A 17,055-nucleotide genomic window follows, 5' to 3' on the forward strand; every position below is an offset into this window, starting at 1 on the left:
CTGAGACAGGCTCTGGCACACCCTTTTTTGAGCCATGTCCTCTCTCTAGCAGTGCAACAATTGTATCTAGTGATTGCCTGGTCACATGATCTTCCCCACAGAACTTTGCATCTTTGTCCTCTTCTGCTGCACTGACAGCCATTTAGTGAAACCCCGAGCCGAATCTTCGCCGATCGATAGGCAATCTAGATAATTACTTATCATTGTGTGGATTGTATTGGTGCACATATTAAAGGGAAACAAATAAACTAAATTAAAAAAAACGGCAGCTTGGACTGCTGCTTTATCAACCACATTGAATATGTAGGTGCCAAGAAAAATGAAGACCTAGAGGAAATTACTAAAAATAATAGAAACCTGCAACTTGAATGTAAATAGAAAACATTTCCAAAGAATCAATTATCTTTCTGCAATAATTGAACCATGTACCAAGTATCCATACCTGTATAGGACCAGTCTATATCTTCGATTATTTTTCGCTGCTGTCTATAGTATCCAAAAACCACATCTAGGAAAGAGAGAGAGAGAAAAAAAAACATCAGAGCAAAGTAACGGATAATACTAGAAAGAAACCACATCTTGCGATCAAATCATTGTGAACCAAAATCAGGGTTACTGTAAGTCAGGGGTGCGCAAACTGAGTGTGCGCTTCTTTTGGGGGGGAGGGGGTGCTGTGGTGGCAGAGGCCGCGCTCTTCCCCGAGGCATTTAAATTAAATGCCAGGGGACCGAGCGAGGCCTCTGCAACCTCAATTTACCGGGATTCAGCCGGCTTCTGGACGCGTCGCCATGGCAATGTCATTTGATGCCATGGGGTCATGTGACGTGACACGTCACCATGGTAACGCACATGCGGAGTCACATGACATCACAACATTTGATGCGGTTCACAGGAAAGGGGGGGGGGGCGCGAGCACTGGAGCTGACAGGCAGGGGGGCGCAGTGCAGAAACTTTGCGCACCTCTGCTGTAATTTTCCCAGGACTACGGCAATACTCCTACACCAATCAATAGGCAAATACGCTATGTAGGATTTCTCAAACTAAATGCTTGCATGATATTTCCTCACTTAATTATTGGAAATGTTAGTAATGTTTTAACGTGGATATTCATGTGAACAGATAAGGGGAGTATAACTGATCCATAAATATTTAGTTTGCTGATGTCATAAAGTTAAAGAAACATAATTATGCACTATAAATATTATTAAACCTAAATCTAACCAAAGTTCGAATCCACCGCAGAAAATTGCGTCTCTTTGCAAGTTCAACTTTTTGCGAAGTTTGGATCGCCTAATGTTCATCCAGACTCTGAAATATGGGGTTTGCTTGATAAGGGGGGAAAAGAGAAAGAGGGTAAGTGGGTGGGGAATTGAAGGTTTAGAGAGGGGTAGAATGGAAAAGGGGGAGAGAAGGGAGCGAGAGGAAGGGGAAGCGGATATAGATAGAGGAGAGGGGATGGGGAGGGAGATAGGTTTCTTTTGTAGAGTCCCAAGTTGCTTATATATCACCACAAACACATTATTAAACAACATGTGCAGAGACATCTGTGCACAACATGGAGCACACCTGAGAAACCTAAAACAAAATATTCTAATTTAAGTCATTAAACTATACTTTGCATATCCAAATAAGCATATATCCCAGGTATATCAGATGTGCTCATTTTTGTGCACGTATACCTGTATGTCTCTCTATGTATGTTTACAAGCGTGTTTGCAGTGGTATATAAGCAAATTGGGACTTTAGCAAAGAAGAGTCTCTCTCGTCTTTGCAAAGAAACAGAAACGTTTAGCCAAAATGTCATCATCTCCTTAGATTGTTATCTTGTTTTTTTTACATCTGTGTTGAACTCATAAAATATTTTGTAAATCAGAACTGCTTGACCTAAGGAAGAGAGGCGAAATCTCAAAAACATGTCTTATAATATTAATAGTCCAAATAAAAAAGGTATCACCTAATACTAAACCTATTTCCTCTGCAGGCTGAACTTTTGACACATTCGTACAGCACTAGTAAAAATGTATGTTTCAATGAGAAAATATGCACATTTATAAAAGCTCCATAGAAAATATGACAGTGTTACAACAAAAAGTGGTATTTTATGTTTGCACCTCTTAATAAAGCTCAGCACAACATCTCTGATTAAATATTACATTGAAGCTGTAAGTCATTCCACCATTAAAGCATTTTTGTGATAAAAGAAAATTGTTACCACACAAAGAAATAGGGGAATAGAGAACTGTTCGAAATATAAACTATATGAAACAGAGAAATAATATAACTAATGGACATTAAAAACTAACAAATTACTCCTGCCAAAAGGGATCAACAAGATGGACATCATGTCACACAGATTTTGTATAGTTTATATGTACAGTATGGAGCACCCTCATGTTGGACTATTAAAAGTTATGGTATAGTACGGTACAATACGGTATAACGGCAGTGACCAAAATCAATCAATGTGATTAAGTGCCAGAGAGGACACATTTGTCTTGGAGCATACAGTAGAAGTGGTTAAGTAACCTGCACACTCTTCCTAGCCTGTCTTATCGCTATCGCTTATCACTGCACTTCTGTAATTCTATGATTCACCGCACATTGATTGTTCCTTGTATGTTAAACATTTTGTGCAGGTAAGCAGTGTTACAGGTAATATTAGTAAAAGTGGTAAATAACTTGTTCATTATATTTTAACCAATGTACCCGTTGTCTGCGTCAACAATATTAATATGTCAGCTGGTTACTTAAAGAAAGAAAAATAGCACAATTAGCGACCCATTGGCAGTTGTTCCATTTTTCTTAAATACACATAGCACAATAGGATTACAAGGATGCAGATCATTCTTGCTCAATCTATCTGTACAACCTGGGATAAAAGGGATAACATTACTTTCACAAGGTTAAAGAAAGCGTACACTGCAATCAAACTTACTGGCACAGTGTGGCAGTACAGATCTGCTTTCTGGCCTTTAAAAAGTCCAGAATTACAATTAAAACATATGCACTGCAGTATATTAGTAAATAAAAAAATGAAATTAACCCTTTAGGGAAAAAGGCAAATTTAGCTCCCGCTAAAGCACTTACTTGTGCTGGATAAATATGACTAATTTGATTGCATTGATTCTCTAACCACTGTACCTGAAATTGCCAAACTTGTAAATTTGTCTCCATTTCCCTTTTGCTTACATTCTTCAAGTAACATCCTGTTTAATCTTGCACTTATTTCAAACCTACCCACGTTTGCTTCCAGGCATATTACTCATGTGCCTCTTTGCACAGCATTTATAGATTAGCTTGCTGTAGTGTACCTCTCTCGGCAGTCTCCACTCTCACTGTAGTTCTCTGTGTGCTACCTTTCTCTGGCCATCATGCCTGAAAGCATTACTCTTGTGGCATGCCAAATCTAGGATACACTCCCTGGTTCAACAGGAAACCACTCTAATCTTATTTTAAACCTACATCTCACAAACTATTTCAACATCTAATTACTGACACATCAAAGGGGCTAATTCAATAAAGACAGCTGTTTTGCCGAAAAATCCCCATTGACGTCAATAGAGATTTTCCACCCAAAAACGGGTTTCAAATTGTATTAAAGAATGTGTTCTTTGTAGTTCCTCTCCCAGAATCCCCTGCTTGTCTAATGTTTACTGTTTAATTACGGTATTTACCCTCTAAAATGGAGGACTAGCATTTCAGCTTCATGTGATTCTGTTCTGTTGTTTTATTAAAAGTAGGAGTGATTCTCACAGTGGGTAGCTGACATGTAGGGCTGGATCCACAAAGACTCATAATGTAACGTTACCTAAAACAGGAATGGACATTATGTTCCCTGAGGTTAACGCGTATCCTCAAAGCTACATACTGATATACAAAAATAATGGCTGTTCTACATCTCATTAGCAAACGCTTACAGTACTGTCCCGTTATTGCAGCATAAAGTTATGTTATCGTCGATTAACATGACTTTATGTCAGTTTTGGCTCTACTCCTATTTGGACCCTGAAATAGGGCTTTTGTTGAAGTGGAGAGAAAGAGGAGAGGGAAATAACATTGGAAATAATGCTTTGTTATTTAAATGATGTCTAATTGTGGTGTTACAACCAAGCACTATAATGGTCTGGATAGGAGTACCACCAAGTTTAGGTATGGCCTTAAATTTAAGTCACTGTGTTAACCTTAGCAGACTTTTGTGGGTATGTGATGTTATTAAAATTTCCTTATGTGCATATAATTTGTAGGTCATTATCACTAACGGACATTATAGTTTATGCAATGCTCTTTGCAGGAGGAAACCTGACGTACAGTAATGTTATGTTATTGTCATTTGAAGATTCATTGTTAGTAATAATGTAACGTTAAGTAAGGTTAATCTCCCTAATCGGAGATTCATGTTGCCCCCAGACAGAAGAGAATGGGTTAATTATAGCTCTGACCCATGATATCTCTGGTGAATTCTAACTAGAGTGGTGCTTATTAGGTTAATAAATATCATGGTTAGCTTTAACTACTTAGGAACAATTAGTAGGGCAAGTCCAGATATTGGAATTCCTGACCTGAAGATGCAGTGCCTCATAAGGGGTAGTCAGACTTTACATTGCATGAGTGGCCTGGACAAATACCCCAGTCCACCTGCATCCAAATCAGTCTTCTGTCATCCCTGGGGAGCTCATCCCAGTACAAGTGTGCGCCCCTCTCAGCAGGAACCCGGGAGCCAGTTGTTAGGTGAAGTTATTGTTGCTGTGTTTTAAAAAGGACTGTTATGCTTTGATATAAAAGCCCTCTGCACCTTTATGACTACAAGAAACTTCCTCACCCCAAGACAGCTCAGCCTGAAACCTGATAGAAGTAAAGCTGACACCATAATCACTGGAGATGGGCAAACCTTTTTAACGGATTTGGATCCGTTCGGATCGGCCGCTTCCTTTGGTCTGCAGATTTACGCAGATCCGTCTCAAAAAGGCCAATCCGCCTTTTCCAAATTTTATTTTCAATCACTGGCAATCGGCATGACAAATTAATCATTCGAACCAAAAAACGTAATCCGCGATCCGCAGATGAGAAGGAGGAGCCGTGGATGACAGGTGTAGAGACATTTCTCCCTCCATTAGAGAGTCGATGACTGGCTACAGTGCTCAGTGCCCCATAAAATCAAATAATATTTTTTATGATATCCATAAGAAGCACTGAATTACTTGATTCATGATAACGAGGAGGAACACTCATTTAAAACCTCTGAACTAGAGCAAACGATCAGCGCTTTTGAGAACGGAATAAACCGCATGCTAAAAATGCTGAGCCCCTACTCTACTCAAGTGTCTAATCTGCAAAATAAATGTACTGAATTAAAACACCAGATCAATGTAAAACCTAAAGAAACCATGAAAAGGTGGAAGGTAAGTGATGTTTGATATGATTTTTCATGGGGGCATTGCTTCTCAAAAATGTTGATCTTGTCCTAACTGCATTCCTATCTGGTATACCTTGGTAACTGAAGAGAACGTTTGTAGATAGTGTTAGAACCTGTAGAGGGATATACCTTGGTGTGGTTGCATACTTACAATGCTTTGGCCTAGTATTTAACTATATAATTTGTCATATTGGATGTAGCATTCAGGTTTTTTGCCTGTTTGTTGTATAAACAAATGCGCTGTCTCAAGCTGAAGCCATTTGTTGCAGGGTTTAGCTGTGGGTTGGAGTGTTATAGTTTGTGTGTTGCTGCTGTACTATCTTATCTAAAAAAGAAAAACATATTTACATAACAGTTTTCACATTAACCTGCTGGTATTGACTGTACTTTCAGTGAAGTGGGCTCTGGCCGTCATGCTGCACATGTTTCTGTGATTGTAGTATATCAACATGAATGTTATTATTAGTCTCTATATAAATGTGAAAAATAAGTGTGAAAAATAATCTGAATAATAATTATTAAGGTTCCACAACAGTTTAGTTGTAACTCTGACAATTTGGGGAAAAAAGGACAGTCAGAATCCGGGGATAATATATCCAGTGCTATTCTCCAGCTTGGTTTTCTATCATTCTCTACGTGTACACTATTGACAACGAAGGGCCCTGCTTCAGTACTTAGTTACACTAATAAAAAAAAGTGTCAAAAAGTATACCTTATTTACTTAAGAAAAGTGGGACTTAGCTGAACCATTATACCAGGGGTGCGCAAACATTTCTGTTTTGGCCCCCCTGTCTGCTCTCCCCCTCCATATCAGCTCTATGGCAAAGGCGGCGTCATATGATATAATATCATGTCACTTGCCATGGAAACGCGTTGCCATTTGACACCGCGTTGTCATGGCAACGCGACGCCGAAGAGCCAGCTGAGAGCAGGTAAGAGAGTTACAGAGGTCTAGCGCCTCCCCCGCTATTTAATTAAAATGTTGTGGGAAATACCACAGGGCCTCTGTAATGCTGTGCCCCCCCCCCCCGAAAAAAATTTCCCCAGTTTGCGCACCCCAGCATTAAACAACAACTGCATTTAATCATGCTAATAATAGGCTGTAGCTCCATTTGTGATTTTTAACAACGGATTCATTTATTGCACTTTTATCTTACATTACATGACGGGGTATTTTAAAGCCACATAACCGAGCCGGATAGAGGAATTGTAACGAATCTGCACAGATTGCAGCTGAAACAATCCGTCTGTGGATCTTACACGGTGCTACGGATTTTGAAGGGAAAAGCAAGGAAATTCCAAAGAACAGTTTAACCCATTCCTAACAATCACCCTAATCGAGCTAAAATTATTAATCTTTCTCCCTTCACCCACTTTTAAAGTGTATGTTCAAAATGTTAAAACATGATCATACAACAGTAGAACTTTACAAAATGGACTATAACAAACTCAGATATCCTTAGTTTCTTCTCTAGTATCAGATGGATCTCTATGATTTATGATCATTTGTGCCCCATCAGGCTGAAATGCATTGAGATCTGCTTCCCCTTTACTGTATGTTAAATGATTCCAGAGGACAATGACAGATTTTTGGTGCTCCATTGAAAAAAGAGACTTGAGTTTACTAATACCATCCCTCCTATGACCAAATTAAACTAATTCCGGTGACATGTTTAAGGGATGTTGGCTGGGTGGTTGGTGCCCTTTGTACTCAAATCTGCCACCTGTAAATATTCTTCAATAAAAAACTGTTAAGTTATACTTGGTATGGGTTAGAGATGAGCGTATTCTTCTTACGGATTTGGATCCGCTTCGGAGCGGCCATTTCCTTTGGTCTTCCACACATCAGTCTCAAAAAAGGCGATTTGTCTGTTCGGGATTTTTTTTTTTTATCACCGACAATCTAATCTGCAGATTCCGCAATCTTCTGGTGGATTTTAACAATCCAATTTGCGGAATCCGAGGATTTGATTCTTAAAATTCACCAGCGGATTGTATCCAATGGCGGATTTTACACTGCAGAGCGGATTTTGAATGGAAAGCTCGAAAATTCTGCGAAACCGATTTTTTTCTGTTTTGCCCATCTCTAGTAGGGGTGTTATTTCCTCTTTTTTTCTCTTTCACAGCCAGAGTCCCTGCCTCCTTACCTCCCGTAACATTTTTTGGTTCTCTAAAAAGGACAGTTTGTTATAGGGGTAAAGAAAACACGTGAGTGACAACCACTTCCCCATTCAAAGTTATTTTTTTTTTAAATTAAGCAGTCACATCTTTGCTACAGTATTAGCATACTGTAGATTTGTTTAAGGAAGCCAGTTAGACTAATACTGTACATGTATTACAAAATTACGTTTTCTGGCCCAGATAAGGTACATATGACTACACCTTAAACGCCCTTCAGAACGTCAGTGTTATAGATATCAGAAATGAAAAAAGTTAGCAATTGAAGCCTGCAAAGAAAATAAGAATGTAAATGTACATTTCAATATGTGAAGTCTAAATTTTAAAGACTGCCTTCAAAAAGTTCAATAGCTTGCACTTTAACTATACCTTTACTTAACGGTTGTCCTGAGGTAAAACGGTATAGCTGAAACTTTTTTATGTATAATTTCTATATACTGCAGTTTAAAAGCCACCCAGCAGTGTTCGCCAGGCATATAATGGCATCCAAAATATAATTTTAGTTATAATAAGCAAAGTATAGTTAATATACACAGATTTTAAAGTGCTTTGCACGACAATACTGCCCTTTTGTGCCCTCATATGCTGTATACTGTAGTCTCCAGTGTGTCTGCTTAAAAGAAACATCCACTTCAACATTGTTGTTGACTTAAGTAGGACACATTAATGCTTTTCAGTATTTTTTTTTTAAATTGGCTTGGATATGTATTTTCTTGTTAAGTGCCAATCATTTTGCATTCATTCAAGTGTTATCCACGTTGAGCTTATATATAATGGGATACTTTTGACACTGTAAAAGATCAAGTTATTATGTTCATTCAAGACATGTTCATGTGCTCCATGGGATGCCCTAATAATAGAACAACATGCTCATTTTTTAGAAACGGCACTTTTAAAGAACTTGTTAAATCTGCCAATATCCAAAGCACTACATGCCCTGCACATTACATATAACAATCGTAACATGGTCTAATAAAAGGGTTAAGACAAATACATCTCTGTCAGGTGCCACCATTTTAAAGCTATTTTTTACATTATTATATTATTTGCTTTCTGAGTCTTTGTTGATGTTTCAATCACTAAAGTTCTGGATTTGCGGACCATGTGATCACTTGAGTAGGACTGCCCCCACTTCCGCCTTGATCAAGCTCACCACTGCCATTGAGCGGTCAGCCCAATCAGCTCCAAGAGAACGAGTAAAACGCTGATGATGTACCTGCTATATCACAGGGGCCTCTGGTGTGCCAGGACCCGCACATCATTACGGTACTGTGAAAAATACGTTCGCATTGTGTGTGTATTTTGCAGGGTTCCACAAGCACTAATATGCAGTACAAAAGATACATGAAAAAAGCAGGCGTGCCCACCTGAAATTTCTTTGGCGCCCAATCCGCCTTTGTTTTTTTGTATGAGGATTGGATTTTGGTAAAAACACGGTGGAAAATCCACGGATCGGGTATTCAGCCATCTTATAAGTGACGGTCTACTCAGACATCCCAAATAATCACAGCCAAATATTTATTTGGGGAAGTCAAATTTATTGACAATATTCCGGTCAACATTCAGCTTAAAACTGCTTTTGGGGCTATGTATCTTTGTGAAGATATGTTTAATTTAGCGCAATGCTTATTTTTGGCTCATGATTTCATCAAGTGGAATACATCTGGCGAAAATTGTTAACCGCAGATCTGGGGGATTTGGTGGTGCAAAGAAAAGTAAAAATAAATAGAGCAACACTGATACAGAACATGATACATCTCATATGTGTACTGGGTGACATCCAAATCACAAACTGACCACACGGGGAAGACGTGGGAGCAAAGAACTTGACACATTGGTATAAATAGATGTAATATGAAAATGTCTCTCGGATCCAGTTTTGCTGCTAAATTGTATTGAAACATACTGTAGACAGCCTTGAGTATTCATCATTTATAATGTCTCCCTTACTATTTTAGCTCTCAAACAGCATACATTTGATTTAATCCTCAATACAAATTAAGGACATTCTCTCTCTTTTAGAACGGACTACTAAAAGAGTACTCAGAGTACTGTACAAAATAAAAAAATGTTCATACCCACCAAAATTGCACACTGTTTTAAATGTAGCGTCTACTATGAAATAAATGAATGCACAACTATAAGATATTAACAATCCTTTGGCAAGTAAGCTTGAGTATTTGCTCAATGTATAGCCCAACATCAGATAGAAGTAGTAGTGTTAATGTATGATCCTTGCTTTCACCCCATATTATCATTTATATTTATAACCAATTTGTATATTTATTTTACATTTTTAGAAAAGGTGTAATCCTACTCAAAATCAATTTTGAGATAATGTACATCATTTGCAAATAATAGCATTACCCTATAATTTCTCCCCAAAAAAACAAAATGTATGTATTTTTAAAAATGTTATTATGAATATGTACGATAAGATTCAGCATTACTGTATGAAAAAAAAACCATGCAGGATGGTTTAACAGATGTAACTTGTATTCACGAAGACTTATATATGCACAATAACCATGCATTACTGGCATCCTTTGCCTGCAGGTGTTTGGGGATAATGTAGTAGAACAGCAAAGGTTTCTATCGCAATTTCCTATTTAATGCCAAAAATATGTATGTCATTAGTGCATCATTGCATTGGCTTCCAATAATGTGACATTAATTATGTTTTATCTATATCTGGCATTACTCCCATTAAAACCCTTAAATATGGGTTGTGCTTAAGCAGGGTGAGGCAAGGGTATTAAGTGCTATAGGCAAACATTCAGCCTTGCAACTCCAAACCGCCCCCCCCCCCCAACAAATTAACTTTGGGGGAAATTGCCTGGCCCGACAATCCCCTCTTTACTTTACATACACTGCCCCCTCTGCCATCTCATTCTCCCCCTTCCTCTCATTCTCTCTCCATCACCCCCACAGGAAAGTAACAGAAGATACACACACAATAGCAGGACAAAACATAGCAAATGCACACAGGGCAGCAGCTGAAAGTACACACACACACCTCCAATTCATGCTGCTTACAGTACTTCTCTGCTTGGCCCCACTCCCAGGCTCCTGAAATCTCCTCCTAATTGACTGTATTACCCAACAGCAGGCAATCAGGATGGAGGAAAGTGCCCAGCCCCCAAGCAACTGCCCTGCTCTGGGAGATTGGGGAAATTCAAAACAGCATTAGGCGAACGAGGCGACTGCCACTCCCAACATTTTGCTGCATTATTTATGCGGCCACCTAGTTCGCCTAATGGTTAAACGTACCCTGTGCTTAAGAGGACTATAAATTACATATCTAAATTAATTAAATGATCTCCACCTCACTCTCTCTCTTCCCCCATACTGTGTTTCAGGGTCTGCAAGGAAGTAACGCCACATTTAGGTATGACTTAGCTAATGTCACAGTAGCCATGCTGTAAAATGGTCTGCAGTTGTCTCTCCTGATAGCAGTAAACCTGGTAAGTTACAGGGATGCCAGCAGTAATCATGGAGGTTTGCCCTCACACCCTGGTGAGGAGCCCTAGGTATGGATGGGAGTGGCTACATACTCTGAGTCCACAGTTAGTGACATCAGAGATGTGCCTGTTTCCTGAGGTATATAAGGCACAGCACTGCCCAAAGTTAGAGTGTTGGGGGAGAGCAGTGGAGAGAGTTGAAGGAATAAGTCTGTGTTGAGACTTGGGAAATGAAGGGCCCACTAGTGCAGTAACTAGTGGCCCGTTTCTACATCAGGTAGCATCAAGCCTGACAAGGCCACACTGTGTCCAGGGATCTGGCACAGGGGTGATCTCCCTGCGGGGAGAGGGGATCTCACTCCATTGGGAGGGCGTACCTTTTCAAGGGACAGTAGGGCGAGATGTGCGGCTGAGCTTACCGCTGCAAGGGGCAGTCTGTCTATACCATCATCAATAAAGATGCCCTGTTCAAAGACAACTCCACAGTGTGAGTGTGAAGTTACTCTCCAGTGGAAGTCACCACCAAGAAGGAGTTCCTCATCAGACCCATCTCCCTGCGGACGCAGAGATCCTGATGAGGTGGAGGCGCTGCATGTGATATAGGTAGGACTCGCACACACTACCTAAGCTGCCTGTCTGAATTGACAATCCCCGAACACCATCTTGCGGGAGACTCAGGAGTCCTGTTGCCGACAGGTGCACCACCAGACATGACCATGTAATGGGGGCTGGATAGACCGCAGGGGCCAATATGAGATTGGGTGGGTCATACTAGAGGGAATACCCGTTACATCACATTAACCTTAACTGACCCTTACTAGGAGCCACTATAGTTAGAGTATTGATGTTTCCTGCTGAAAACATGACTTAACGTTACATTATTGGCCTTCGAAGATGCTCATAATGGCATAATATCACATTAAGTCACGTAATAGAGCTTTGAGGATCTGGCCCACGGAATTTGACATCAGATAGGAACCACTTTGCCCACCTACTTTGCCTATTTAACCTCTTACTTCCTCCAATTTCAAATCAAGTAAGATTTGCCCCCATATTAATAACAGAAAGCATAGCACATAATTTGAGTTCCTGTACCACTTCTCTGACGTTCTGACCCAGCGGCCCACGTAATTGAAGTCTCAGCTTTTCACTGGATGCTAACATCACCTGACCAGCTCCCCAGATCCCTGCTCCAAACAGTACCACGACTAGCGAAATCTTCTCACGTTTCACAAGTTCACTTGCATTATCAAGAGACAAGGTGTAATGGCATTCTAGCACAATCTATAGGCACTCCATGCAAACAGCAATTAAAAATAATTATCATATGTATTGAATAGTTCAAACCCTTAGTTTAACTCTTTTATATATATATTGTAAAAAATTAAAATAAAATACACCAAATCACATTGCTGCATCTGATAAAAGGGAATCAAATCAATCTCCTCCTTAAGACCACTAGGTAAGAATGTTGTTAATTTAAAGATCCAATAACTTTTCTACTTACCTAAGTTTTTTAGGGCTAGGTTCACTAAACCCCGTTAAATCAGGGCAAATAATGTGACGTTCTCTAGAACGGGAACCGCCTTGATTTTCTAGGAGTTAACGCCTTAGTCCCTAACAAAATTCTAAGAAATAACAACATCCGTAATTAAGCTCATTGCATTGGGTTAACGGTACATTGTTGTGGGATAATGCTGCGTTATCTTTAAATAATGTGAGGTTATTTAAATCTCGGCATTACTCCTATCCAGACCCTGAAATAGGGCTTTTGCAGGAGAGGAGGAATATGTTAATTGAAATAATTTGAAAATCTTTGATGTGTAGCCATGCCTGGTTTTGGCTACCAGTCTGTCCTCCGTCATGCAAGCCCTGGTAACAGCGCAAGAAGTGACAGGACCAATCATGGGTTTTCCCCACAGAGGCAGCTCCCTTGAGTGACAGGGCAAGAGGTGGGAAAAGTCCTGTGTTCTACCCAATCCTGGGTTCAGACCCTGTACCTTCCTCCCACTGTACTTAAGGGGCTGCACCACCAAATTTAGGCAGTTTACCAATAAAGAGGTTTTCAAGATAAGGAAGAAGAAGAGATAACGCCATTCAAAAGAAGAAGAGGAAGGGATTTTTAAGGCGGAAGGTTCATCAAAAAGTCTCTCTTTCAATTAGGTTGAGGAGGTAGAGTATTGAATGTGGTCAGGGAGCTGGGGAGCCGAAGCACTTTCCCACTGACCCACCACACAGACCCACCAGTGCAGGGCCACGAAGGTGCGGTGCCAAAGGGTACTGCCTTGCTCGCCTAGCCCTAAGGCCAGGGCTGTCGCCAGCATATCATATCATACCTGAACCCATTGAATTCTCCACTTCCAGTTGTAAAAGTTCAGTTAGGACCTTTCCAGCTGTAAATAGATTTGTATCCACCTCCTTTCCATTAATATTTGTTCTCTAACTGTGGTCCCTTACCTACACTTTTTGATGTGAATACTGAGCAAATATAATTATTTAAGTTGTCTGTTATGCCATTGTCTCCTCAACATGACCTTTATATGTCTTTAGTCTTACTATTCCTCCTTTTATTTTCTCCATTCTCTTATATACCTAAAAATAAAAATGTCCCCCTTCTTTACTGACTATTCAGTATAGGATTTAATGATGAATTTGACACATTTCATTTTTTTTACATTGTACATCAAAGTTAGCACTGTATCTAAACCCAATTAAAAGAACTTATTAGGATATTATGCTACATATACTACCAAAGAAATAGAATGAAGCATATACTAACAAAATAAATATACTATAAAGTACTAACAATATACTAACAAAACAAAGAAATATTATTCTAACATTTATTTTCTATTTAGAAAATACACTGAAACCTAAATTATTTGTGAAAAATATTAAACAGTTATAATACAATACATTTAACATGTACAGTATAAGATATGAATCTTAACAACCATTCACACCTCACAGAGTCAAATATGTGATTGACTATTACAGTATCTGTTTGAAAGGAAGCAAGTCTGACAGTCATTTAGATCATTGAAACATGGTTATTTTTTTATCATTGATTATGTACAGTAAATGTAGAGCTGCTTCCCTCCTGGGAGATTTGCTCTGGCTACAGGTCTGTGTGGTGCTAGATGCCTGTTTGGTTCAGGAGAGGCAGAGCTTCCGCGATGTTGTGGAGAAACAGGACAGGCTTTAGGCGGATTCAGGCAGTAGTCCTTCTCATGGTGCTGCTCCTCCAGTCACAGTAGGCTCCAGAGTTCTTCAGACAGTCCCTCCCGTGACAGTCCTCTGAACATACCCCTACCCAATAGACTGTAGACTCTGGCAGGGGTATATAAAATGGGATCCTTTATTGGTGCAGCCACTGCAGTTCTTGTTACAGCGGATGCATGATGTTAATAGCAGGATCCAGGTGGTAGGCTGGAGGCCCGGCCAGGTGCCTAAATTCTTCCCAAGCCCATAACGGAGCTGGAGGCATAGGTCTCTACCCCCTGAAGGGTGAACCTGGACTGCCTAACTTTTCATGCTTCCTCCCTAAGGCACAGGAGGGGGAGGGCACTAGGTCTGCCCCATCATTGGCTGTACACAGACCCAGTTCCACCTCCAAACCCTGTCACTCAGAAAGGCTGCTGGAAGAGGGGAAAACCCAAGATGACTGTTATAGCCTTCATAATGCTGGGCAGTAGAATAGCCAAACCTACCATGGCAACTTAAATTAACTATATAATAATGTTATTCAGACATCTTTACTTTTAAATAGATGTCTTGAACGGATAAAACATACACCTGACACTTAAATGAACCATTATAATGAACATCACACAAAATACAGTGCACACTAATATGAATTGATCCTACAGCAAATTTGCAGCATAAAACAAATTACCAGTGTTAGTTCACTTTCTACCAAATGCTTACCATTGCATCCACTCTGATCTCTCTCCAGTGTTCAACTTAAGGTTGTTTTACCCTCACGCATTCTTTCTTCTCTTATGACATTCTCCTTATATCTATTTTTTTTAAACTTTTGCTCTTCTTTCTCTTTTTTTTAGCCATAATTTGGTAAATCAAGAAAACAAACATAGGGTTTATGGGGGATCGCACACACAGAAAAATACTGTTTTTCCTTCATGTGTTTGTCTTTTCTTTCGCACTCGTTCTGTACCACATCAGCGAGGCATGAAGTTGAAACTTCACTGTTGCATTAGCAACACCATGGCACTAAACTAGAATGAGACTATATTTATGGAAAAGGGGCTGCGGACAGAGGAGTTGCCTGTCTGCTAGTTTCCTAGGGCCCAAGATGCCAGACTTGACCTGGCTCATGCAGCGTTGTTGAGGAGGGATAAGGGTGAAGGAGTTGGTTTTCTGCACATGACATGCCGGCACCAGCTGACACTGGCCCAGTAGCATGCAAAATAATATTTAGGAAAACTGGATAAGAACTAAAACCCAAATTGAAATCTGTTTTTTTTTTTTTTTTCAAATGAATGTGCAGTATGGCATTGCATTTAACAAGAATGTAAGAGAGGTCCTGAAAACTACACCTGGAAGTATGAAATCTGTTACAGCTGGACAGAAGGCATACCTAGGTTCTTGTGGGAGAGGGGCAAAGGTGACAAAATTAAATCCACAGGTTTTTCTTCAAATTGTGAAAAATTCTCGAATATTCAAACATTCCATATTCTTTTATAAATTTGTGAATATTCTCCAGTTTCTGAATATTCGCTTTGTTTGTTTTGAATATTTGAATAATTTCTTATTATGACATGTTTACCAATTGTTGAATTTGCATATTTGCAACTCCCCCCCCCCCTCTTATATTTAGCAAACTTTCATAGTTTCCAATTTTCTATAATTGGTGATGGTTGGGGGGGGGGGGGTGAATTCTTTAAAATTTGCCATGTTTCAAATATTCAAACATTTGAATTTTTTAAACCTAGTGGTGGTTTATTTCAAAATCTGAAAATGTCACCCATCTTTCGTTTTAGTTTCTGAAGACCATGGCTATGATAAGCAAGCTGTGATACAACAGGCAAAAATAGTGCAGAGTAATCAACAAAACTCCAAGAAAAGTAGATATACTTCCACTTCTCATATAAGTTGAAACACACACACACACACACACACACACACACTTTACTGGACTGTCTACATTTTACTGTAGACCCAAAGCAATCTACCAACTGGAACAATAGATAAAGAATCACAAGGGCTTTTTTGATCCTATACAATACAGGCATACCCCGCTTTAAGGACACTCACTTTAAGTACACTCGCGAGTAAGTACACATCGCTCAATAGGCAAATGGCAGCTCACGCATGCGCCTGTCAGCACGTCCTGAACAGCAATACCCTGTACCGAAGCTGTCCGCAAGCGGGGAGACTATAGAGCCTGTTACACATGTCTTATTTACATCAGTTATGCACGTATATGACGATTGCAGTACTGTAAATGCATCGATAAGTGGGGAAAAGGTAGTGCTTCACTTTAAGTACATTTTCACTTTACATACATGCCTGTACTAAGCTGTTATAATTGCATTTTGAAAGGAGTGTAACATTAGTGGCTACATAATTTAGTTAAGGATTTGCACCATTGTGCAAAAATGAGTGAGTATGTCAAAAGTAAATGATAACCTTTTTTATTTGGACTAACAGAATACATTTTTAGATGTATGCTCTCTCTCAGGTCGAGCAGGACTATCAAGTGAACTAATACATAGCTACCACAAGCTAATTAATGACCTGTTTAATTAACTTTCCTGATTCTGGTGTAATAAATTATTCCCTGAATTGTTTCGCCTGGAGCCTATTTATAACATTTTTCATATGTTAATGAAAGAGGGGCATAGAGCGTTTACTATTCAGATATGGAGTCAGCCACATCGACAAGCCATTTCATTTTCGGGTAGCCCTCATACATTTTGTGGGTAAGCTGTTTTCTTCTGTTGGCAGGTTGATAGTATTCCACTCAGCATACCAGAGCCACTT

General features: G+C 39.6%; 1 protein-coding gene across 7 annotated transcripts in view; it reads right to left on the bottom strand.

Moving 5' to 3' along the window:
- PTPRZ1 (protein tyrosine phosphatase receptor type Z1) overlaps positions 1-17,055 on the bottom strand; it is a 213,986-nt gene that overhangs the window by 168,268 nt on the left and 28,663 nt on the right. For all 7 annotated transcript variants that reach the window (XM_075599926.1, XM_075599930.1, XM_075599928.1 and 4 more), the window contains exon 2: positions 443-508. In XM_075599926.1, the coding sequence (XP_075456041.1) occupies positions 443-508 (66 nt within the window). The remainder of the gene's footprint in view (positions 1-442; positions 509-17,055) is intronic.

Source organism: Ascaphus truei, chromosome 5 (assembly GCF_040206685.1).
Source record: "Ascaphus truei isolate aAscTru1 chromosome 5, aAscTru1.hap1, whole genome shotgun sequence".
Classification (NCBI taxonomy): domain Eukaryota; kingdom Metazoa; phylum Chordata; class Amphibia; order Anura; family Ascaphidae; genus Ascaphus; species Ascaphus truei.